General features: G+C 42.1%; 1 protein-coding gene across 8 annotated transcripts in view; it reads left to right on the forward strand.

The window, feature by feature from the left end:
- The window catches only part of CFAP20DC (CFAP20 domain containing), a 271,330-nt gene that overhangs the window by 24,251 nt on the left and 222,805 nt on the right, over positions 1-24,274 (forward strand). For all 8 annotated transcript variants that reach the window (XM_084840501.1, XM_084840499.1, XM_084840500.1 and 5 more), the window contains one exon: positions 5,091-5,163. In XM_084840501.1, coding sequence (XP_084696627.1) covers positions 5,091-5,163 — 73 coding nt within the window. The remainder of the gene's footprint in view (positions 1-5,090; positions 5,164-24,274) is intronic.

The raw sequence follows: 24,274 nt of genomic DNA on the forward strand, positions 1-24,274 counted from the left end.
CATGAACCTATTAGATACCTGACCACTGGGGCTGGTCTGCATGTTCCAAGCGATGCATGCACATACAGATCTGAACGCTTTGTTAAAGTAGATGGTGAAAGCCTCATTAGGCAAATGATTTGTGTATACTACAGCACATGCTTAGGGGTTTGGACCAGCAAGGTAACCTGCTGGTTAACCAATTTCATATACCCATGTCCCTGCTTACTGAGGGCCCGCATTTGCACTGTCGCACAAGGCACAGGTAGAGTGGGTGGGTGGTGTCCTCTTGTGGTGCAGCCATCTGGCTGCACTGTGACTTGGGAGCAGCCCCAGAGGGCAATCAGCAGGGCTGGTTGGTTCCCAGGGGTGGAGCTTGGGAGATGGAGCTGAGATAGAGAGTTTCCTTTTTGGACCACTCATGGAACATGAATAGGAGGTCTCCACATGGCTTCGGCTATGGCCATCACAGACTGGCTATTCAAAGAAGAGCTCCTGAGGATCAAGCAAAGATGAAGACAGAAGTGCATCTTATGCTGCTTGCTTTCCACATTTGACTAGCTTTTGAATTTCTCTTTCTTTGTGTTTATGCTGTCCCCTTTTGGGGCCATCCTATTGAAGACAGAGTTCTCTCTAGCTTTCTTTGGCGCCCTGAGGATGGATGAGCTAGTAGCATCATCCCAAATGGATGGCTCAGCATGCGCTTTAGACCTGTGGGATGTCTCATCTTTGGGCAGTGTTCAGCTATACTTTCGGCAATCTATAATTGACTAGAGGGACGGGGGAGCCATATTTACCCCAAGGTATCCCTCACAGATGGCCTGTCCTGTACGTGTCACCCAGGCCTTTCTGGCTGTTCGGCTGAGCTGTTCAAGCCCGTTACTGATACATGCAGATGTTCACTCACCCCACCCCACCCGGTTTGCAGTCATTTTACACATGTGTATCACAGCTGCTTGTCTCCCCTAGTTTATTAATTATTTCTTTATTAAACTTGTATCCTAGCTTTCCACTAAACCTAGTCCTCAACTATTTGTATTGTATTGTATTTTAACAATAAAATGCAGATAGCATGCAAATGTATATTTAAAACATTAAAAACATCCAAGAAAAACTTAAATAAAAAGACATCAATTTGTGATGAATTGGGGACCCATTCATTCAAGGTAGGGGCTACTACATCTGCAGCAAAATGGGAACTACAAACCTCATGGATTCAATGCATTGGCAGGTGGAGATTCTCAATCTATAGGTCATATATTCACATACATCAGGTGAATCATTGCTAATCTCTCTGTATAAGCTAGAGGGCCTCACCTCAGGATGGTGTGGATCTGTGGGCACAGTATTGTTCACCGGGCATGTGTCTATTCTTTTGTCATCCAGATGGTGAACCCACCTAGGTCATGGTGACAGGCTGCACAGCACCTAACTTAGCAAGGAAGGCATGTTGTAGGAAGGACTCATGTGAATGGTACTCAAGCCTGCAAAGATGGTTTGCCTACAGATACTTTGATAATTCAGCTGGGCAAAGAAGACTTGAATAGGTAGAAAGCCTTCAGCCTTATCTCTGTGTGGCCCAGGCAGATATGGACTGGAAGCCCTCCCAGTTCCCAGAACTTTTAATCATATGGTTGGACCTCCTGGAAAAACAGGTATTGAGGGAGGGTGTGGGGCCTGTAAAGGTCAATGGTGCCAGGAAGAAAAAGCTATAGGTTGCTTCATTTCTGCCCTTGGGGATCTTGTGGTGTACCATGCAGGCATCTTTTTAAACTATCTGAGGTATTTAGGTTTGATAGTATCCACCTCTCTGATGCTGGCTAAATGATGTTCTTAATAACCTGCTGAATTGGTTGCAGCTGCAGTAGGTTTGGTGGTGAGTCTGGTATGTTTAGCTGCCTGCCTCTTGTGGTGCTGGAGACATTGGACCAGATGCATTTAAGGTGATAAGCAGGGACATCCTGTTCCCCTAAAAGGGCAGGGGGGTCCCTATAACGGATCTTGGGATGGAGCTTCAGGGTAGCTGTCCAGCTTGTGTGTGGCTTGCAAGCGTGCCACACACCAGGAGGGTGCCATGTTATCAGTCCATGCCGTGGTGGGCCCAAGACTTTTGCTACTCCCAACATTATCCCAGCATACAGGCTGGGACAGTGAATGAATCAGCCAGCAGTCAGATTGTCTAATGACTGAAACTTTGCTTAGGTATTTAATGTCATGTAAAGGTTATTAACCCCTTTAAAATGCCATTAGTTTCAAATTTAAACCCAGAGACACAAGGGTTAAAAATCTTTTGTTCTTTCTGTATAATGTTTTAAATTTGTGTTTCTGGATTTAAGCTTTATAGAGAAAAAAAGATGAAACTGAAATTCTCAAGATTTTAATGAGAAGTTTATGGGATATCTTCGATCAGCCTGCCCCAACCTGATGCCCTCCAGATGTGAAGGAATATAGCTCCCATCTTCCCCAGACTGGCTGGGGAATATGGGAGTTGTAGTCCATCACATCTGGAGGGTGCCAGGTTGGGGGAGGCTGTTCTGGAGCATGGATTGGCCCACCTCTACAAACAGCATGGCCTGTGGGAATTTGGCAACACATCTGGAGGGCATCAGCTTGGGGAAGACTGTCTCAGATTATATCTGCCACTTCCCCACCCTAAGTTGTTGCTGCTGCTGCTGTTGTTGTGATATGAAACTTACTATTGAAAATTAAATTGGGTATCTCTTGTGGATTTATATTTTTCAGTCATGTGATTTGATTGCCATGCAATGTGTTTTGTTTAAGGAAATATTCCAGTATTTCTTGGGCAGTATTTTGTAATTAGAAATTAACTATCCAAACATTGGCAATGTGAGAAATGAGGCATTTTAAAGTGTGCTACTACATTAATGCTTATGGATTCAATTGATTTTAAATTTCTGCTATAAAATTTTTAGATTTCTAAATATTTAATGCATCTTTTATAAGAAATGGAACTTTGAATTCTTTGTTGGTAGTGTTATAACAAAATACTTGGTCTTGATTTGAGAACTCTCAATTACTAAGGTTGCATTGCATTTTCTGTGTTACAAAGAGCTTAAATTTGAATTACTTTTTCCCTTGATTTGCAGTGAATTTAAGAAACACTCTGACTCTTACCACTTTGTATTTATTTAGAACTTTATCCTGCATGTCAGTTACTGCATATTTAAAACCAAATCATTTAAAAATAAGCTTTGAAACATGTTTTCTTAAAAGGGTTAACACAGCAGACAAATGTTGGAGAAATTGCTCAAGGCTATGTTAAACATCCTCATGGGCCTATTGCTGTATTCAGTGCTCCTGAAAGAAGATTCTTGGTGTAAATTAAGAAGATCATAAATACAGCAAATGTAGGAAGCTGCCTTGTACAGAGTCAGACTATTGGTCCATCTAGCTCAGTATTGTCTGACTTCACATATGTGCAAATGGGATCTGCGTTGGCGGTGACTGACCAACAAAGAGATCTTGGGACTGTGGTGAATAGCTTAATGGAAATGGCAATCCTGTAAGCAGCTGCTGTGAAAAAGGCAAATTCCATGTTAGGCATACAAGAATTGAAAACAAAACTAACAATATCATACTGCCTTTATATAAACCTATGGTATGAACATACTCGGAATACTGTGTACAGTTCTGGTCACTGCATCTCAAATAGGCTACTGTTGAGTTGGAAAAGGTGCAGAAAAGGGCAACTTAGATTATCAAGGGGCTGGAGCAACTCCCCTATGAGGAAAGGTTACAAGATTTGGGGCTTTTTAGCTTAGAAAAAGGATGAGTATGAGGAGATATAATAGAGGTGGATAAAATTATACATGGTGTGGTTAAAGTGGATAAGGAGAGGTTTTCTCCTTCTCTCACAGTACTAAAACCCAGGGGTGATCCCTTGAAGCTGAAGAAAGTGAGATTCAGAACAGATAAAAGGAAGGATGTCTTCACACAGGACATTATTAAACTGTGGAGTTTGCTATCACAAGATGTAGTGATGGCCACCGTCTTGGACGGCTTTAAAATGTGATTAATGTATTCATGGAGAATATGGCTATCATTGGTTACTAGCCATGTTGACTACATATAACCTCCAGTATCAGGAGCAGTATGCCTGTCCATGACAGTTGTTGGGAACAAGAGCAGGAGGGCGCTGTTGTACTGATGTCCTACTTGTGGGTTTCCCATGGGCATCTGGTTGGCCACTGTACAAACCTGATCCAGCATGCCTCTTCTTATATTCAAGGAGATGTGGCAGTAGGCAGAGCATGAGGCCCAGGGACTAAGCAAGTACTGGAAGACTGGAAGACAGCGGAGGTAAACAGAATAAAGATCATGATAGGATATGGTAGAAGTAGCAGTGAAACAAGTTCTTCATAGCTTGAAAATAGAGAGCACAAGCACAGAGTAACTCAGACAGTTATATAGGGCCAGTGAGTCAGTTACATCAAAAGTCACAATCAGTTGGTGTTAGAAAATTGGAAGGATGTTGTTTGATGATGGTCAGTCTGCTGTTCTTTCAGTTGACCATGTTAGGATAGGAGCAGTACATGTTCCTTCTTGGTCAAGCAATCTCAGAGACCATCCTTTAAGATTTTCTGTGGGCAGCACTCCTCAAAACTATTTGGGGTTTTCTGGCTTGAGCATGGGCTTTAATTTTATAAGGTTTTTGTCTAAGCTGCCACTTCTGTTTTAGACATTCAAATTAGATCAAACGCTCAGTTGCCCACAGCTATCCTAATCTGGATTCTATTGTGTGATGAATTGGCTAAGTGGTTCAAATATCATTTAAATTTGTCCCCTCTGAGAGTAATTACCAAGCATGCATTTTTTTCAGGAACATGTCTGTGAATCTTTAGACTGATTTTTCTATGCCTTCGTAGGATGTATAGTGTGCATGTGTTCATGCTTTGTCATAATAATGAGAAAGTGTAAGGAATTAGGTTCTTTTTTGTGGTTGTTGGAATTCCATCTGAGCCACCAACTAGGTATTTGGCAAAGTATCTTTAAAAAAAAACACGGTTTGATTTGGTTTCCTTTTGTTGTTTTTCCTCCCTCTTTTCGTATGTGGAATGTGCACCTAATCTGTTTCTTTTGTTTCTTTCTAGTTGGACTGATCCAGCAATTTCTGGTACTTCAGATCTATGTACCATTGGGAAAAGACTTCTCAACTGAATTGCTGTAAGATAATGCTGAACTTACTGTCATGTTTCATGCACTATAGACACTCAATCAATTGAACTCGTACCAACTGCTATTAATTGCAAGCAGCAGCTTTTGCATTAAAGAACAGTGACTAATCAAGTTGACATGGAGTAATTAAGCTAATGTGATCACTGTTTCTCAGACAGTTTTGCAGTGTATTCCCTGAGGATTGGAAAACAAATTCTGTGTAATGCAATATGAGTATGTTTTTAATGGTAAAAATATATGAACAAACTGTTTATAACTTCATTATATTGTGTAATTTCTAAAGGGAATTGCACAGGTGATCAGTTCCTGATCGTCACAGACACTAAGAGCGCATTCCAGTACATGTCTCCTTAGAAGTAAGACCCACCGAGTTTAGTGGGAATTACTCCCAGTTAAGTGGGTATAGGATTGTAGTCTTGATAATTAATGTTATCATTTTGAAAGATTGAGAAAAATCTGTTTTATTTTTGGCTTGAAGTAAATAGTTCTTCAGCTTAAAAGATCATTGATTTTGTTTAGTTCATTATGGATACACCTCAGCATACCTAGAAAACCCAGTGCCAGAGATCAGTTGGATGTGATCAGCTTAGGACCTAGGCCACATATGAACTCATGTTTTAATATTTAGATATTGTTATATTGGAAGGATCCTTATTATATTGGAAGGATTGTTTTAATTTATTGTTTTAGCCTTGTTAGACTCCTTGAGCTCTCTGGAGGAAAGGCAGGGTATAACTGTTTTAAATAAATGTTTCCCAGCCGCTTCCAGAGAAACTCAGGGACATTTTTGTTAAAACATTTCGCTTGCACAGTGATGGATTAATTCACATACACACACACTCTCTCTCTCTCCATGTATATATACAATATATAACTTTAAAACAACTCACTTTAATTCTGGCAATAAAACTTGCACATACAGAAATGATTTTGTATTTATTGAAAGAGTGCCGTTGTCAAGTGATGGTGTCAGCGAAAAGCTAAGGTCTGATTCATAGATGCTAAAGCCCACCACACAGCTATGGACATTGGTCAGCTCTGTGTTGGGAGCAGGGACCATGCAGTTTTCTGGCAATGATTCATGTAATGTGTTGGGTAAGAAATGTGCTTTGGTGCTTATGTGAACAGTCTTGTGGTTGTGGCCATAAGACTGCTTTGTGGAGATTTTAGTGCATTTAATCTAAGCATTAGGTTGCAGTTCTGCACCTGGTTGTGTGTGTGTAGGTTTCATTGATTTCAGTACAGCTTAGGCTGAGGTCCTGCACTCTTGTTCTAACTCTGCAAAAGACAGAATTGGAAGAATTGTACATTTCTGTGCATCACTATAGTCCCTGCTATTCTGGCAGGGAAATATTAAGTTCATTGTTTGCTAAATGGATAGCCCCCCCAAATGTTAAAAGATTTAGGGCGCAATCCTATGCATGTTTAGACAGAGAAAAGGCCTACAATTCCCAGCATTCCCCAGCCAGCCATGCTGGGAGTTGTAGGCCTTTTCTCTGTCTAAACATGCATAGGATTGCGCCCTTGGTGTTTTCAGAAGGTTTTGCAATCAAAGCCCTCTCAGGGCTTATTGTTTTCATCATGCTGCTTAATCTGCTTATAATTCTAATAGCAAACTCAAATGATGAGTGCTGCCAGGTTTGTAGCCAAAAAGGGAACAAAGAACAGGAGGAACAGGAAAGGAGGTGGACTTGTACTATATGTTAAAAATACGTATCTCTGCACAGAAATACAGGAGGATGAGCTTGGTAGCCCCATTGAGAGCATCTGGATCAAAACAAATGGAGCAAAGAATAAAAGGAACATGGTGGTCGGAGTCTACTACCGGCCCCCCAATCAAGGAGAAGGCGAGGATGAAACTTTTGAAAAGCAAATAGCCAATATTTCAAGGAAGCATGATGTAGTAGTAATGGGGGACTTCAATTTCCCCGATATTTGTTGGGAGACAAATTCTGCAAAACATGGCCCCTCCAAGAGATTCCTGACTTGTGTTGCTGATAACTTCCTCCTACAGAAAGTAGAGGAAGGAACTGGAGGATCGGCTATCCTTGACTTGATCCTAACCAGCAGAGATGACTTAGTGGATAAAGTAGGAGTTACGGGAACTCTGAGAGAAAGTGACCATGTTATACTTGAGTTCTTGGTTCTAAAGGAAGCAAAAGCCGAGTGTAGTCAGACGCGTACCCTGGATTTTAGGAAAGCCAATTTTAATAAACTCAGAACAATCATTAGTAAGGTCCAATGGCAAGCGACTCTAATGAGAAAAGGAGTCCAAGATGGGTGGGAGTTTAAAAAAGGAAATTCTCAAGGCACAATTACAAACAATTCCAACAAGAAAAAAAGGCGGAAGACAACAGAAGAAGCCAATGTGGCTTCACGAAAAGCTTAGAGATGACCTGAAAACAAAAAAGGATGCATGCGGGACATGTAAGGAAGGCCAAGCAACAAAGGAAGAGTACAGGCAGGTAGCACAGGATTGCAGGGATGGCATCAGGAAGGCTAAAGCTGAGAACGAGCTGAGGTTAGCGAGGGATGCTAAAAGCAACAAAAAGGCTTGTGCATAGTAAAATGTAGAGGAAAGAAATGGTGGTTCAGCTATTAAATAAGGATGGCAAAATGATAACAGATGACAAGGAAAAGGCAGAGGTGCTCAATTCCTACTTTGGCTCAGTCTTCTCCCAAAAGAAGGTCAGTGAGCCCCCTGGCAAAGGCAAAGTACAGGCTAAAGGGGCAGGATTGCAGCTTGAGATCAATAGGCATATGATCAAGGAACACCTAATTACTTTGAATGAGTTCAAATCTCCAGGGCCAGATGAACTGCATCCTAGAGTAATAAAGGAACTGGCAGAAGAACTCTCAGAACCACTCTCTATTCTCTTTGAGAAATCATGGAGGACAGGTGAAGTGCCAGATGATTGGAGGAGGGCTAATGTTGTCCCTATCTTCAAAAAGGGCAAAAAGGAGGAACCTGGGAACTACAGACCAGTCAGTCTGACATCGATCCCTGGGAAAATTCTGGAGCAGATGATAAAGCAGTCCATCTGGAAGCACCTTGAAAACAATGCAGTGATGACTCGAAGCCAACATGGATTTGTCAAGAACAAATCCTGCCAGACGAATCTGATCTCATTTTTTTATCAGGTCACCTCCCTTATGGACTGTGGCAATGCTGTGGACATAATATACCTCGACTTCAGCAAAGCTTTCGACAAAGTGTCCCATGATATCCTGATGAGCAAACTAGCTCAAAGTGGGCCAGATGAAACAACAGTCAGGTGGATCCACAGGATCAGACTCAAAGAGTGCTTATCAATGGGATCTTCTCAAACTGGAGAGAGGTAACGAGCAGGGTACCGCAGGGCTCAGTCCTGGGCCCAGTGCTCTTCAACATTTTTATTATTGTCTTGGAGGAGGAGGTGCAGGGAATGCTTATCAGATTTGCAGATGACACAAAATTGGGTGGGATAGCTAATACCCTGGAAGACAGAAAGAGAATTCAAAGTAATCTTGATAGACTGGAGCGCTGGGCAGAAAGCATCAGAATGACATTTAATAGGGATAAATGCCAAGTTCTGCACCTAGGAAAAAGAAACCAAATGCACAGTTACAAGATGGGGGATACATGGCTCAACAAGACTACAAGTGAGAAGGATCTCGGAATTGTTGTCGATCACAAGCTGAAGATGAGCCAACAATGGGATGTGGCTGCAAAAAAGGCAAATGCTATTTTGGGCTGCATTCATAGAAGTATAGCTTCCAAATCCAGTGAAGTACTAGTTCCCCTCTACTCAGCACCAGTTAGGCATCATCTGGAGTACTGTGTCCAGTTCTGGGCACCGTACTTTAAGAAGGATGCCGGCAAGCTGGAGAAGGTTCCAAGGAGGGCAACAAAGATGATCAGGGGACTGAAAACAAAGCCCTGTGAAGAGAGACTGAAAGAACTGGGCATGTTTAGCCTTGAGAAGAGAAGACTGAGGGAGATATGATAGCACTCTTCAAGTACTTGAAAGGTTGCCACAGAGAGGAAGGCCAGGATCTCTTGATCATTCCAGAATGCAGGACACGGAATAATGGGCTCAAGTTACAGGAAGCTGGATTCCGGCTGAATGTCCCAGAAAACTTCTGACTGTTAGAGCAATACAACAATGGAACCAATGACCTAGGGAGGTAGTGGGGTTTCCCACACTGGAGGCATTCATGATGAAGCTGGACAGCCATCTGTCGGGGATGCTTTGACTTAGCATTGAGCAGGGGGTTGGACTCGATGGTCTTATAGGCCCCTTTCAACCCTACTATTCTATGATTCTAAGTTTGAAGACATTTTAGTTTTTCAGTTGTTTTTATCTGGTACTGTATTTAAATCTTTTGTTGCTAGCTTCTGTTTGATTATTTTATTTTTATATTGTAGTTTTAAGCTTTTAAACTTTTATATTGTATTTTATCATCTGTCTTTTATTGTTTCATAGTTTATGTTTTTAATTGTTGTGAACTGCCTAGAGCTTCGGCTATTGGGTGGTATATATATGAAATAAATAAATAAAATAGACGTTTAAAAAAGTCTTTAAAAAATACTCAAGGGGGCAACCAGCCCAATGAAGACTGAGCATGTTCATTAGCTAGCTACACAATGTAGAGTGATGGTTGGAAAAGGAAAATGCAGGAGGGGAATGCCCTGATTGGAGGGAATGGCTGACACTGGCTGGAACCTTGAACAGGAACTCTCCTAAATGGAGTTGAGGGATGATACACTGCAACATTTTGTTGCCGATCCCACTTCTATTGCTAGAATTACATAAAGAAAAAAACTGTTTTTAAAAACGTTTTTGCCAGATGTGAGCCAATCTCCTAAAATACTGACCAGGGGCCTGTCTTCATGGGTGAATAGTTGTGGATTGGGACCATTTGGAGTTCCTTTGTGGCACATGATGTTGTGGCCAGTCTACATCCACCTTGGAGTTTACCTGTGGGGAAGCCACAGCTGTGTGCCCATCCTTCCACTTTAAATTCGGTATGATCAGGTGCTCCTTGGGGGGTGTCTTTTACCTTTCCATGACCTCAGTAACCTAGGTAACTAGAGTAACTAGCCTGCCTTTACAACTCATCAAAGTACTAGAGTGCTCTTCCGTGCCTTCAGAATCGCTCCGTACTTCCTTTTTGCCAGCGGGAGTAAGTAGCCTCCATTTCTCGGCCCATCCCCACTGACAGCCATAATTATGCACTTTTCTGATGCTTTTGTTACTTTGCTGCTTCTCTGCATGGAGGGAAAGGGCTGGTTGGAGTTGCCTCCCTTTGCTAGCACTGCTTCTTCTTCCTCTGCTACTGCCTTCTCTCCTCCCTCTCCTGCATTCTTTAGTTTTCACTGTATTGCCATATCGATACAGCAGGCCTGCAGGCTCCCATTCCTGGCCAAGAAAACGGAAGGAAGTGATCATCCAAAGTAGATCACAAAGAATAGAAATGGGTTCTCAAGATGGAAAAATAAATTTATTCCTACCTACCTGTATTGTTCTCACACTGAAAATCCCCCCCCCCCCCAATGTACTGTTTTGGGGCAAACAGTATCTGGGGGGAGGGGAATCAGCAGAAAAAAATGGCACAAGGGCTGTGGCAATTTGTGTCTCAGTAATGTTTTAATTATGTGTGTTGTCCAATTTGTAAATTTAATTACCATTAATGTTACAGCCCCCTGAAGAAGGCCTAAAAATAATAACAAGGCCGCAACACATTGGGCTTCCTACAATAAATTTATTTTTGCATCCTGAGAACCCATTTCTCTTCTTTGTGATCCCGTTCCTGGCTGCCTGCTCTTGCTAGATAGCTAATACTTGAGGCAGCACGGCTCTGATTTTCTCAATTTGAAAAAGATGCTACACATTCTCCGGGGGGGGGGGGGAGCAGGCAGCAGGGGCTGCAGACCAAAAATGGATGAAGCAGCTAGATCCCTGTATTTACTCCCTGAAAAAGGAGAAAGGGGGTGGGAGCTCTGACTTCCTGACTATTGGCTGGAACGGGGTGAAATTGCACTGGTGGGTTACTCTCATGGGGAGCCTTCAGATGCTGTCAGTCAGGAAACGAGCCGCTCTCATTGGTTGAGCAGCACCTGCTGAGTTGGTGCGTTCAGTTCTACTCCTCCCACCCAACCCGGAAGTATGTGGTTTTTAAGTGCTGTGTGACCTGTGAAAAGCGGATTTTTTAAGGTACAGTACACTTGGCTTTTCTTGCTTTGTGTGTCCCTGACGGACCAAAGCCAATTCCATGAAAATCCAGATAAAACTCCAACGTGCTTCTCATTCCGTTGTCATGAAGATCCCCCCTGGAGAAAACTCTCTCTTCCTACTAGCCTAGCTTCTCAGGACTTGTCTGAAGTGCAGGTGGTTTGATTTTCTGTTTTTGTGGTTGTACTGCATTAAAGTTATCTGCTTTTTCCAGGGTTGCTGTAATAGAAACTTATCCTGGGTCCCTGCACAACTGTGCATTGCAAGCAAAAACATTTGCAAACCCAATGGAAATTAAAAATAGTCTGATTCTGCTGGATCGAGTAGATTTTGCTCTGGAAGATAGGGAATTCTGTATTGCATAATGAGATTGTGGCCACTCAGGTTATCTTCTGATATATAGGGAGAGAACTGCTAGGAAACAAAGTTCTGAAGACCAAAAGTTTGAAAATGACTGCCCTAGTGTGTTGAGTTTGTAGCAGCTTTCAATGAGATATTGGATCACCATCTGTACATAATTTAACATAACCTCTTGTATAATCTACCTTGGTATGTTGCACATTCCTGTTCTATATTAGGAGTGTGCTTTCACTCCACTATTACTTGCTTAGTTTTTAAACTGTTAATTTGATAATGACTAAAGAATATGCATATTTTTTCTAAACATGTAACACTATTCTTGGTCTTACTTCAGAAAAACCTTTCTGGGCTCACGTCCAAACTGTTGATCTGCCTTTAATTCAGAATGTCTCCTTAGTTTTGCGCTTACCAGGATCTCTGGAACCAAAGATGCTTTCATTCTGTCTGGGGAATGAGAACAATTTTCTCCTAGCTGGGCATTATCTCTTGGGCTCTCTGTACTGAAAAAGAACCAGATGGTAATCCCATCTGTTGTGTCCACTGGGAAAGTAAGTTGCTAGTGATGCCCCGGAAGACTTTAAAGAAGGACTGTATCCATTCTTACAAAATCCAACATTGATTTCTTGGCTAAAACGCATAATAGATCTAAAGTTTTTTAAAATATTCCCATAAACAAGTGGTGTATTGTGCTCCCAGCAAGAGCCTTCGGGAAGAGTTAGACCTTTTTATAGTTCTGTAAAGATCAAGGATTTCTAGTTCTAGCTTATATGCATGATAGATCTTTTAACATTTTTATCTGTATAGCTTAAAGAGAAAGTAATGCTGGTACCAGCCTTTCCTTGAGCATTCCTGGAATCTCATTCGTAGGAGCAGACAGCTTAATGTTGAATTATTATCTCTTGAGAAAAAGACGTTAAGTATAGAACTAGTGAAGTTAATGTTTAACATCAATTTCCCCACCCTCATCTTCTTCAAGAGATTTTTGCAGTATTCTACCAGACTTGGTTTAAACTTCTTTATGTTTAAATATAGGGGGACTGGCACTTCGTGGCTTTCTCTTGATGTATCATCATCTCCATTGTAATGTGGCAATAAAGGGTATATTTCTCAGAGTGTTTGATGATGTGTTAACAGCTCCTGTATTTCTGGACAAGTCATTGAATGCCATCAATCATTTTGTTGCCTTTGAGCATATGTATTGTGATTTCAGATTGATTTAATTATCTTCATTTTCTATCTCATTCTTTGTTTTCTTACCCCCACCCTACCCTACCCCTCTTTTTATAAAATTCAAAATCTGCTATTGGAATCCCCAAGAGAACCCATGTATTATCTTTACTGAAAGTATTATCTTTACTGAAGGACTCTTCTCTTTCCTCCAACTTGCATTTCTGTGAATATTGGCTAGCTGACACTCATTTATAATATTTATAGTTCACATTCCCTCCACCAGTTCAGACGTCTAACAAAAAGGAAAAAATACAATAGAAACAACAATGCATAGAAAGAAGAACAAAAACAACAGCTTAGGGATCATGTAACGGTGACAAATCAAATAAATCAATTAAGTATTTTTTTTCCTCGTTCACCAGAATAAGCCCATTCAGTTGCTTATGCTATCCAGCTCTTCTTCCCACTCTAGGCAGTGGGGATTCTTTCTCTCTTGTAGTGCTGGTGGGGAAATAGGCTGATATCCATCTGTATGCAAGAAGCTTCACTCCTGGCAAATCAGTCCTCTCCTTCCCACAACATTTCTGCTAATGCTTGTACAGTGTACAGGTAGAGATTCGCATTGGGAGAGGGAGTGAGATTTATTTATTTATAACATTTATATACTGCCTTACCTGCTAAAAAGCCATTTAACAATTTAAAACAATAAAACCCTGCAACAATAATAACAAGAATATTAAAAGTAGTTAAAACTTTTGTGGTCGCCCCCACTCTGTGGAACTCCCTCCCTAGGGAACTCCGTCATGCCCCCTCGTTAATGAGCTTCCGTCGTGCATTAAAAACGTGGTTGTTCAGGCAGGCATTTGGGGTGGGTTAGGGTATTTTAGAAAATGTTGTTATTGTAGAATTTTATTGTTTTAAACTGTTTTATTGTATGTTGTACATTGCCCAGAGTGGCTGGGTGACCAGCCAGATGGGCGATTAATAAATTTAATAATAAATAAATAAATAAAACATTAAAGACTACTCATTTTAAAAGGCTAAACTGAAAAGTTGTGCCCTTATCCTCTTCCTAAAGGCCAATTGTAATTCTTGTGGGGGCCAATTGTAATTCTTGAGGGAGTGCATTCCACAGTTCGGGGGAAATACAGGAGAAAGCCCTTTCATACGTGCCCGACAAACAGGCCTCTGTGGGTAATGGCATCCTCAAAAGAGCCTCTCCTGCAGAACTCAGTTCTTGGGCAGGTTTATAGGGAGCAAGGCAGTCCCTTGGATAACTAGGTCCTAAGCTGTTTAGGTCTTTAAACTTCAACTGCACCCAGAAAGCAATTGTCAACTAGTGCAGATCTTTCAAGACAGGTGTAATATGATCCCAGTACAGCCGGTTAGCAACCTAACTGTTTCATTTTGCACCAATTGAAACTACTGGACACTCTTCAGGAGTAGCCCCACGTAGAGCGCATTGCAGTAGTCTAACAGTGATGTAACCAAGGCATGGAGAACTGTTGCCAAGTCAGACTGATTCAGGAAGGATTGCAGCTGGCGCACCAAGTGTTACTGCACCAACACTCTCCTTTTCACTGCTGCCCCCTGAAGATCCAGGGACAGTGTAGGATCAAGGAGCTCTACCAAGCTACCTGATGCCTGATAGCCTGCTGTGCTCTTTACTTGATGGCTGCTTTTCATCGCTGAGACTCACCAAAATATGAGCCTCAGTATCTTTGAGGAGTACAAGACTTTTTTATTTGGACTAACTTTTGATAGCCAGGGTTAGGCTAGTTGTGGTGGGTGTTAGTTGATGCCTGAATGTACTTGTACACTGCCTTGGTGATGCTGTTGAAAGGTGGGATAGAAATATTACAAAAAACATCTCTAGGAAATAATGGAAATACAGTACTTCTGAATTTTGGTTGGCTTTTAGTGGCTAGACTTGCAATGTATATTTGGTAGGATTTAGACAAACTCTCTCATGGCTTTAAAGAAGATGTGAGGAGACTATGTGGGCTAGCCCCACTCCTTGCGCTGTCTGTGTGCAAGACAAGGGGCCCTATATCCATACTGCAGAGAGCTCTTCTACATGAAGGGGAATCTTGATTGCCCCAAGATGCCGTCTCACATGGAAGAGCTCCGTGCAGGTATTGATATATGCCTGTAGGGCCCTTTCTAACATAAGGCAAATGCATAGGGGGAGGCATTGCTGACAAGTGCACCCCCACTCCCCCTGAACACATATGGGGTGTTTGACTGAAGACCTCTTACATCTACGTTTTACCTACTGAATAACAGTCCAATCCCATGTTACCACTTCAGCTTCTATAAACACAAGGAGCACTTTATGCCACAGCAGTTGGAGCAGCGTTCTCTACTACACAGATGGAGTAGGCATCCAGCTTGATGTCAGGGGTGTTTCTGAGCGCAGGGAGTGGGATAGCAGTTCAGATTCTGAAGGAGAACCATCAGGCATGGGGGAGGTGTTTTCCTAGGCTAGTCCAGATATGAGTAGGCCTGCTTGTCAGGTTACAAATGTACAGGTGGCTGAGCTTGAGGGTTCCTCCTCACCCCCCCACCCCCGTGAGAGGCAGTGAACAGGAGGTTGACCTAATAGATGCCAGGCACAGAGCAAAGAGCGAGAAGGCAGGGGCGGAACTTAGATGGTCTACCCAATTGGCCTTGCGTGAGAAGCTGTGCTTAGAGGCCTCATGACAAGTGAGGGACCTCCCCCCTTTACGTTAGGCTACCGAGACTACCTCCCTCTTCAAACAGTGGGCAACTCCCATAAATTCCATTTGGATCCCCTGAAGGCATTCCTTGTAAACGGAGAGTTTCTTTGAGAATTTGCATCTTTATGACCCTATGAAGAAATGGATTAAAAGCTGTAGACTGAAGCCTCTCATCTGTGTCTGTTTGGGCATTGAAGTGAAGTGGGGGCTAAGGGAATCTTGACACTTTGTCCTACTTGGCATCAACATTTCTCAGAAGTATCCATATCCCTTTTGCTGCAAGAAATTATCAGCACTAGAGTGTCATGGTGTCCCTAGCAGCTGTTTGGATCCAAGGCCAAGGGCTCCACCCATTTCTCCATCCTTTCCCAGTCCAGGGAAACCCTTTTGCACTCCTCAGATGAGACTGCTAAGGTATCTTTGGAGATCTGATTCAGCAGTGCCACTGATGTCACTGGGGTTTGTTCTTAATGCCTGAGGAAGGGGTCAGATTATCTCAGCAGAGAATCAGGTTACTAATCTGGTTTTAACTAGATATTGACATAAACACATAAAGCTCTGAACTTTAGCAGTAGGGCAGACTAGAAATGTAAACAAACAAAATATGTCTTGTTATGGTTTGCTTCAGCATAATTCCATAATTAAGACATTGGAGCGGGGAGGGGGAGCATTCTTAGTAGCTGTAAAGGTCCAAACTTTTTTTTGTTACTTTTAGGCATTTCTTATTCTCCCAGTTTAATTTCTGATATATATAAATCCTAATTAAATCATGACCTCTGCACACCAGATGGATTAGATTCCCTTTAATAATCTTATTTATTACAATATGTTATAGGAAATTAAAAAGTCAGCTCTGATTAATTGGTGTATTCCAGAACTCCTTCAAGACAACCAAAATATTACAGAACAGTTTGCCTTCCAGCCTAGGGGCCTCCTGATGCTCACTCAGATAACTCATGAATCTCTCTCTCTCTCTCAATCTCTCTCAGTTCTTATTGTGTGGATGAGTTACTGTCCAAGTTTCTCTGTTCGACTCCTGCTACTCAAAATCACATTTTTAAAAAAAATTGTTGGGAACACACTGGTACATGGCCCACATTCATTCTGGTGAGATTTGTTCAAGGTATTAGTAGATCCTACCCAGTCATAGAGTTGGAGAAGAAATTGCTAGTTACTTAAATAGCAGGACTGGTTAGAGATAAAATGTAAATAATAGAGAGTCACCTAGGCTCCTAGAATGTACAGTGTATACATTCAGCATATGTAATTGTTAAAAACTGTTTTTAGCTGTATCACTGAAGACAGAGAATAATGCATAAATAATGCTGAAAGCATACCAGAATAACACTGATTTCACTTGGCCATTGAATGCCAGCAGAGAAGGGACTAGATAAGCATCCAGGGGTAGAAGGTTCTATGAAAACGGAGTGTTTTTCATGGGGAAGAATTCAAACTTGCAGATATTTAACCTGTAATCCAAATGGTACAATCTAGGAACAGTTTTATTATTCAGGTCTGCTGATTTAGCCTCTATCTTTGAGAGCAGATTTCCCTGTACATCTTCCATTGCCTAGTCACTGTTACACTAGAAAGCACTCTTTAATATGCGGTCCAAAGGATTGTCAGAACCTGGAATGTCAGATCAGTGAATCAAGGTAAGCTGGAGGTGGTCAAACATGAGATGGCAAGATTGAACATCGACATCTTGGGAATCAGCGAACTAAAATGGACAGGCATGGGCGAATTTAATTCAGGTGACCATCATATCTACTATTGTGGGCAAGAATCCCTTAGAAGAAATGGAGTAGCACTCATAGTCAACAAAAGGGTGGGAAAAGCAGTACTGGGGTACAATCTTAAAAATGATAGAATGATCTCAGTACGAATCCAAGGCAAACCATTCAACATCACAGTAATTCAAGTCTATGCCCCAACCACTGAGGCCGAAGAAGCTGAGGTTGATGGGTTCTATGAAGACCTACAACACCTTCTAGAACTAACACCCAAAAAAGATGTCCTCTTCATCATAGGGGATTGGAATGCTAAAGTAGGAAGTCAAGAAATCACCGGGATAACAGGCAGGCATGGCCTTGGTGTACAAAATGAAGCAGGACAAAAGCTAATAGAGTTTTGCCAAGAGAACATGCTGATCATAGCAAACACTCTTTTCCAACAGCACAAGAGGCGACTCTACACATGGACGTCACCAGATGGTCAATATCGAAATCAGATTGATTATGTCCTTTGCAGCCAAAGATGGAGAAGCTCCATACAGTCAGTAAAAACAAGACCTGGAGCTGACTGTGGCTCAGATCATGAGCTGCTGCTTGCAAAATTTCGGCTTAAATTGAAGAACGTCGGGAAAACCACTAAACCGTTCAGGTATGACCTAAATCATATCCCTGATGAATATACAGTGGAGGTGAGGAATAGATTTCAGGGATTAGACCTGATAGACAGAGTGCCTGAGGAACTATGGACGGAGGTCCGTAACATTGTTCAGGAGGCAGCAACGAAATCCATCCCAAAGAAAAAGAAATGCAAGAAAGCAAAGTGGCTGTCTGATGAGGCTTTACAAGTAGCTCACGAAAGAAGGGAAGCAAAAAGCAAGGGAGAAAGGGGAAGATATACCCAACTGAACGCAGAGTTCCAGAGAATAGCAAGGAGAGACAAGAAGGCCTTCTTAAATGAACAATGCAAAGAAATCGAGGAAAACAACAGAATGGGAAAGACTAGAGATCTCTTCAAGAAAATCGGAGATCTCAAGGGAACGTTTTGTGCAAAGACGGGCATGATCAAGGACAAAGAAGGCAGGGACCTAACAGAAGCAGATGAGATTAAGAAGAGGTGGCAAGAATACACAGAAGAACTATACAGGAAAGATCTGAATGTCCCTGATAGCCATGATAGTGCGGTCACTGAACTTGAGCCGGACATCCTCGAGAGTGAAGTCAAGTGGGCCTTAGGAAGCATTAGTAACAACAAAGCTAGCGGAGACGACAGTATTCCAGCCGAGCTATTTAAAATCCTAAAAGATGATGCTGTTAAAGTGCTGCATTCAATATGTCAACAAATCTGGAACACTCAACAGTGGCCACAAGACTGGAAAAGGTCAGTTTACATTCCAATTCCAAAGAAGGGCAACGCCAAAGAGTGTTCAAACTACCGCACAATTGCGCTCATTTCACATGCCAGCAAGGTGATGCTCAAAATCCTACAAGCTAGGCTTCAGCAGTATGCGAACCGAGAACTACCGGAAATACAAGCTGGGTTTAGAAGAGGCAGAGGAACTAGAGATCAAATCGCCAACATTCGCTGCATCATGGAGAAAGCAAGAGAATTCCAGAAAAACGTCTATTTCTGCTTCATTGACTACGCTAAAGCCTTTGATTGTGTGGATCACAACAAACTGTGGCAAATTCTGAAAGTGATGGGAGTACCAGACCACCTTACCCGTCTCCTGAGAAACCTGTACGAGGGTCAAGAAGCAACAGCAAGAACCAGAGATGGAACAACCGATTGGTTCAAAATTGGGAAAGGAGTACGACAAGGCTGCATATTGTCACCCTGCTTATTTAACTTATATGCAGAGTACATCATGAGAAATGCCAGGTTGGATGAATCAGAGGTCGGAATTAAGATTGCTGGGAGAATGATCAACATCCTCCGATATGCAGACGATACCACCCTAATGGCAGAAAGCGAAGAGGATCTAAAGAGCCTCTTGTTGAGGGTGAAAGAGGAGAGTGCAAAAGCTGGTTTGAAACTCAACATTAAAAAAACGAAGATCATGGCATCTGGCCCCATCACTTCCTGGCATATAGAAGGGGAAGAAATGGAAGCAGTGACAGATTTTACTTTCTTGGGCTCCAAGATCACCGCAGACGGTGACTGTAGCCATGAAATTAAAAGACGCTTGCTCCTTGGGAGGAAAGTTATGGCCAACCTAGACAGCATAGTAAGAAGCAGAGACATCACCTTGCCGACAAAGGTCCGTCTAATCAAAGCTATGGTTTTCCCAGTAGTAATGTATGTCTGTGAGAGCTGGACTATAAGGAAGGCTGAGCGCCGAAGAATTGATGCTTTCGAACTGTGGTGCTGGAGAAGACTCTTACGAGTCCCCTGGACTGCAAGGAGGTCAAATCAGTCAATCCTAAAGGAAATCAACCCTGAGTGCTCATTGGAAGGACAGATCCTGAAGCTGAAGCTCCAATATTTTGGCCACCTAATGCGAAGAGAAAACTCCCTGGAAAAGACCCTGATGCTGGGAAAGACTGAAGGCAAAAGGAGAAGGGGAGGGCAGAGGATGAGATGGCTAGATAGCATCACGGATGCAATGAATATGAACTTGAGCACGCTCCGGGAGAGAGCGCAGGACAGGAAGGCCTGGCGTGCTATGGTCCATGGGGTCACGAAGAGTCGGACACGACTGAACGACTGAACAACAACAACAACTCCTCCATTAGCTTCTCCTTCTGTTGTCCTGGAAACACGGCCGAGGAGGCGGGAACACTGAAGTTGTGTGAAAGAGAGGGGGAGATGATCCTGGAGGGAGCAGTCAAGCAGAGATGAAAAGATGCACACATAAGCACCTGTTTTAGGGGCAAGAAATAAAGTTTAAAGGGGTGTGGGATGCTCCAGACACAGTGCTTTGATTTTTCACTCCTTTTCTAAAGCAAAACAAAAGGGTTGGGAAGGCAAGGAGGAGACTGGCCAGAGTGGGAAACTTTAGTGGTGCAGAGGGAGTGAGGGAGGGGGGAATTGGAAACAAGAGGAGGTGGGAAAACAGACAGGGTAAGCAGATCCAACCCACTCCAAAAAGGCTCCACCCAGCCATCAACAGAATAATGCGATTAGGACTCTGTGGAAATAGTGCAGCCCGCCAGGGTACAACGATGATAGACTGGGTCCTTTTGAGACATGGAAACACGTGGGAGAGAAAATGCGCTTGGGGAAACAGCGCGACAAACTTAGAAAAGAAGTGAAGGCAATAGTATGGGGGGGGGGGGAACCAGATGCTATGAACCAACATAGCAAAGAATGGAAATGAAGTAATCTGGCGTGCAACATGGCTTAAGAACCAGTGCGTGGACAAAGACTAATCCCACCACTTACCCTAGCACTGAAGACATAAGATGTGGATGGAGCAATCTGTGTGTGTGTGTGTTTAAGAGAGAGATCCAAAGGTGAAGGAATTCCCTTATTCAAAGCCCCACCAGGCTTTTGTTGGAAGGGAGGAAGAAGTGGCATTTTTATTGTTCCTTTCTTTTACTCTAACTACTTCCCTCTCATTGGTTGGGAGCGATATTATGTATGCCAGTTCCAGGAGCCAAAGCCTCCCCTGATCTACCGCCATTTGCCTCTACCGATCTTGGGGCTTCAACATCAGAGAGGCAAGAGCCACAGTTTCCACAGGGTCTAGGAAGGGCATGTCGCCCTCCAGATATCCCTCTCTGAGGCAGATCTCTCTCTCTCTGCCCTCTGACAGGGAGATTGAAGTTTCCTATCACCCCAGGGACCATAGGATGCAAACTAAATGAACAACAACGCAATGTTCATTTAGGAATTTTAGCTGATGAAGTCAAACTGAAATGTAAAAGCTTGCAGCTAAGTCAATAACATGTTGTTTGCTTTTAAATGTGTGCGTTACTTTGAAAAAAGTTCTTTGAAAAAGTTTCTTTGAAAAAAGGATGACTCCTGCCATTTTCAGATACCCATAAAATAAAATACCTTAATTCCCCCTTTCATTTAAGTACCAATATAGCACTGATAACTATGAAGGGAACATTCTAAATGAACACATGTAAATTGTCTGGCTTGGCAGGTGTGATATAATTTATTACAGAATTAACAGCAATAGTGCAGACGTTACTGAAAAATGAGGCTTTCTGCAATGAGAATGCAGTTTTTAAAGAAGATGAACACGTTCCTTTTACCTGTCTCTATTGGAATGAATTTATTAGCCTTCCCTTGGAAACATTCATTTTTATCATTTGGTCCCATTTCAGGCTATCTTTAACTCAGATGTGTTACACTTTTATGAAGTATTTTTAAATTATGATTTATTTATTTATTTATTTATTTATGTATTGCATTTATACCCCGCCTTTCTCCCTCTCGCAAGGAACTCAAGGCGGCTTACATTATCCTCCTCCTCACCGTTGTATCCTCACAACAACAACCCTGTGAGGTAGGTTGGGCTGAGAGTCTGTGACTGGCCCAAAGTCACCCAGTGAGCTTCCATGGCCAAGTGGGGACTAGAACCCGGATCTCCCGGCTCCCAGTCCGTCACTCTCACCACTACACTACACTGGCTCTCAATTGGATTCTTTTAATTTTGATAAGCTGTGGTGTGACTGTGTGGGCGTTGCCCATTCTTGTTTTAGCCTGAAAACTCCAAAACACAAGGATGTAACATCGGAGAATTTGTGCCGATTGTACTCCTGCCAGGTATGCACAGTGTACCCCATATGTATACCTTGCCCTGCAAGTTGAGATAGGTGGTTCAGAAGTTCTCAGATGGTTCAGATACAACACTGCTGCTTCTGCCTGGTGGTCTTCCAGCAGGTGTTATCACTCAGCAACTGATCTCATTAAAAAAAAAAAAAACAGTGAAGTTTCATGGGAGATGGGGATAGGCAGTCATTAAAGCAGTTGTTGTTAAAGCAAGAAATCAGTCCGCTCCCCCTAGCTCCAGCCTTCTTTGCTGGCAATAAAGTACAGTGTCAAGTCCAGTGTCCTGTTTTGAAGAGCAGGGCCTTTACTGCAATTGTTCCAAAGCTGTGGAACAGTATCTCCAATGAGGTTCAAACTGTTTTTGCAGCTTTTCAGACTGCATTTTTTCAGACTGGATGCATATCAACCTACCTCTTCTGAAAGGCCTAGAGCTGCTGAGTGCCTATTGTGCACCTGTGTTACTACTACTGTTTGATTTCAACTGTTTGTTATTACTATTATTGTTATCAATTTTATTATGTTGGGAACAACTTTAGAAAGGCAAGGTATAAATATTTTATACAAATGAAAAATTGCTAATATCAAATGAGCTGCAAGAACCTTGGGGGAAAATGTCCCATATAGCCACACCTATAAATGGTGATCCATCACCATTTATTGCTGACTAATCCTATTAAACAAGAGATACTACTCTGTAACAAGGATTTGGCATAACATTCAATATCCACAGAATAACTTTTGGCATTCCTGTGATGTATATTTTTTGAAAACTGAGTTAGATCCTGGAATCCTGTTAAATCCTACTCAGATAGATGGCATATTATGATATTTGATTCTTAGACAAATCTTGTTTCTTGATTGTAAGATGCACTTGTTGTATAGGATCCCTTCTGCTAACTGGTAGAGCAGGAAAAGGAAGGTTATTTGAGTGCATCTAAAGAAACCCCTTAATAGCCTTTTGAAAAGAATGAGCTGTATTATTAGGCTAAAAGTAGTGGCAAAAGGTAATGATTTCCACTAGTTGCCATGGTAAAGTATTATAGGTGGTAAAGTTAGGTTTTTCAGCAGGGAAGAGAAAGAACGTACCTTTAAAAGAAAACAAGAGTAAAGGAGATTGAAAACATGAAAAAAATAGATATTAAGTGTCCTCTCCATTGTACAAAAAATAGCAGTGCAGTGTTGCCTTTGAGCAAGCAAGAAAGTGAAAGAATTGTCAGTTGAGGCTTGTACAAAGGCATCAACCTACGCACCTTTCTACGGCTTTAGAACACTTTCATCTAGACGAAATCCATGCTTATCTTCTCTGTGTTAACCCTTCCAATCTTCCAAATAAAGAAAATTAGAAGTGGAATTTCTTGCCCTTGTGTGTTCTCCAAGCAAGCCTGCTTTAATGGAAAGGTATGTAAAAGAAGAGTCGGACACGACTGAACGACTGAACAACAACAACAACAACAAATGTAAAAGAAGTGCCTGCTCAGAGGAATTCCTATCCTCAGCAAGTCTTTCTGAGTCAGGAATTGCAATGGATTCAACATTCAGTTTTCCCATCCTGTTGCACAAGAAGTTAAATGGCTTTTGCAAAAACAAGGCTTGTTGAGTGGTTCCTCCAGCAGGATCAAATCTGACAGGTGGTAAGAAATATTGTGGGCTTGAACAGAACAATGTTCCAGGCAGGCATTCCATAATGAGTAGAATAGAGTTGGGGCAGGTGGACTGGGGCTACTAACCTACTATAAGCAGGGTACAAAGCAGTTAAGGTGCTCTTTGGAGCATATAGATCTGCAGCAGCAACTGAAGATTCTTCTTTGTGGTCTCTGTGCATCACACATACAAGCTTTGCGCCTCTGCAGAGCTTCAATTCAGGAACATTCTGTAGCTGAGGCATTTTGAGGGGAACCTGTCCCCCACCATCCCAGTATGCATGTCTTTACCAGGTTCCCACCTGTTCCCTCAGTTCTACTTCAGCCTCCATTGTGCGTGCCTCAAAGGGAACATTGGTTATTAACAACTGCATTCTTTCTAAGCCATTGCTGAGGTTTTTTATTGTTTATTATTCTTTCTTTCATTATTCTTTTTTCATTTTACTTTTGTTTATTCAGTTAGCCATTTATCTTTTGATCACAAGATCATCATTGAGGTGTATGGCCTCAAAGATGCCCTTTTGCAAGTATGTGAAGT

The sequence above is a fragment of the Heloderma suspectum genome, chromosome 2 (assembly GCF_057233095.1).
Source record: "Heloderma suspectum isolate Gila_16-S chromosome 2, 16-S_ref, whole genome shotgun sequence".
Taxonomy (NCBI): Eukaryota; Metazoa; Chordata; class Lepidosauria; order Squamata; family Helodermatidae; genus Heloderma; species Heloderma suspectum.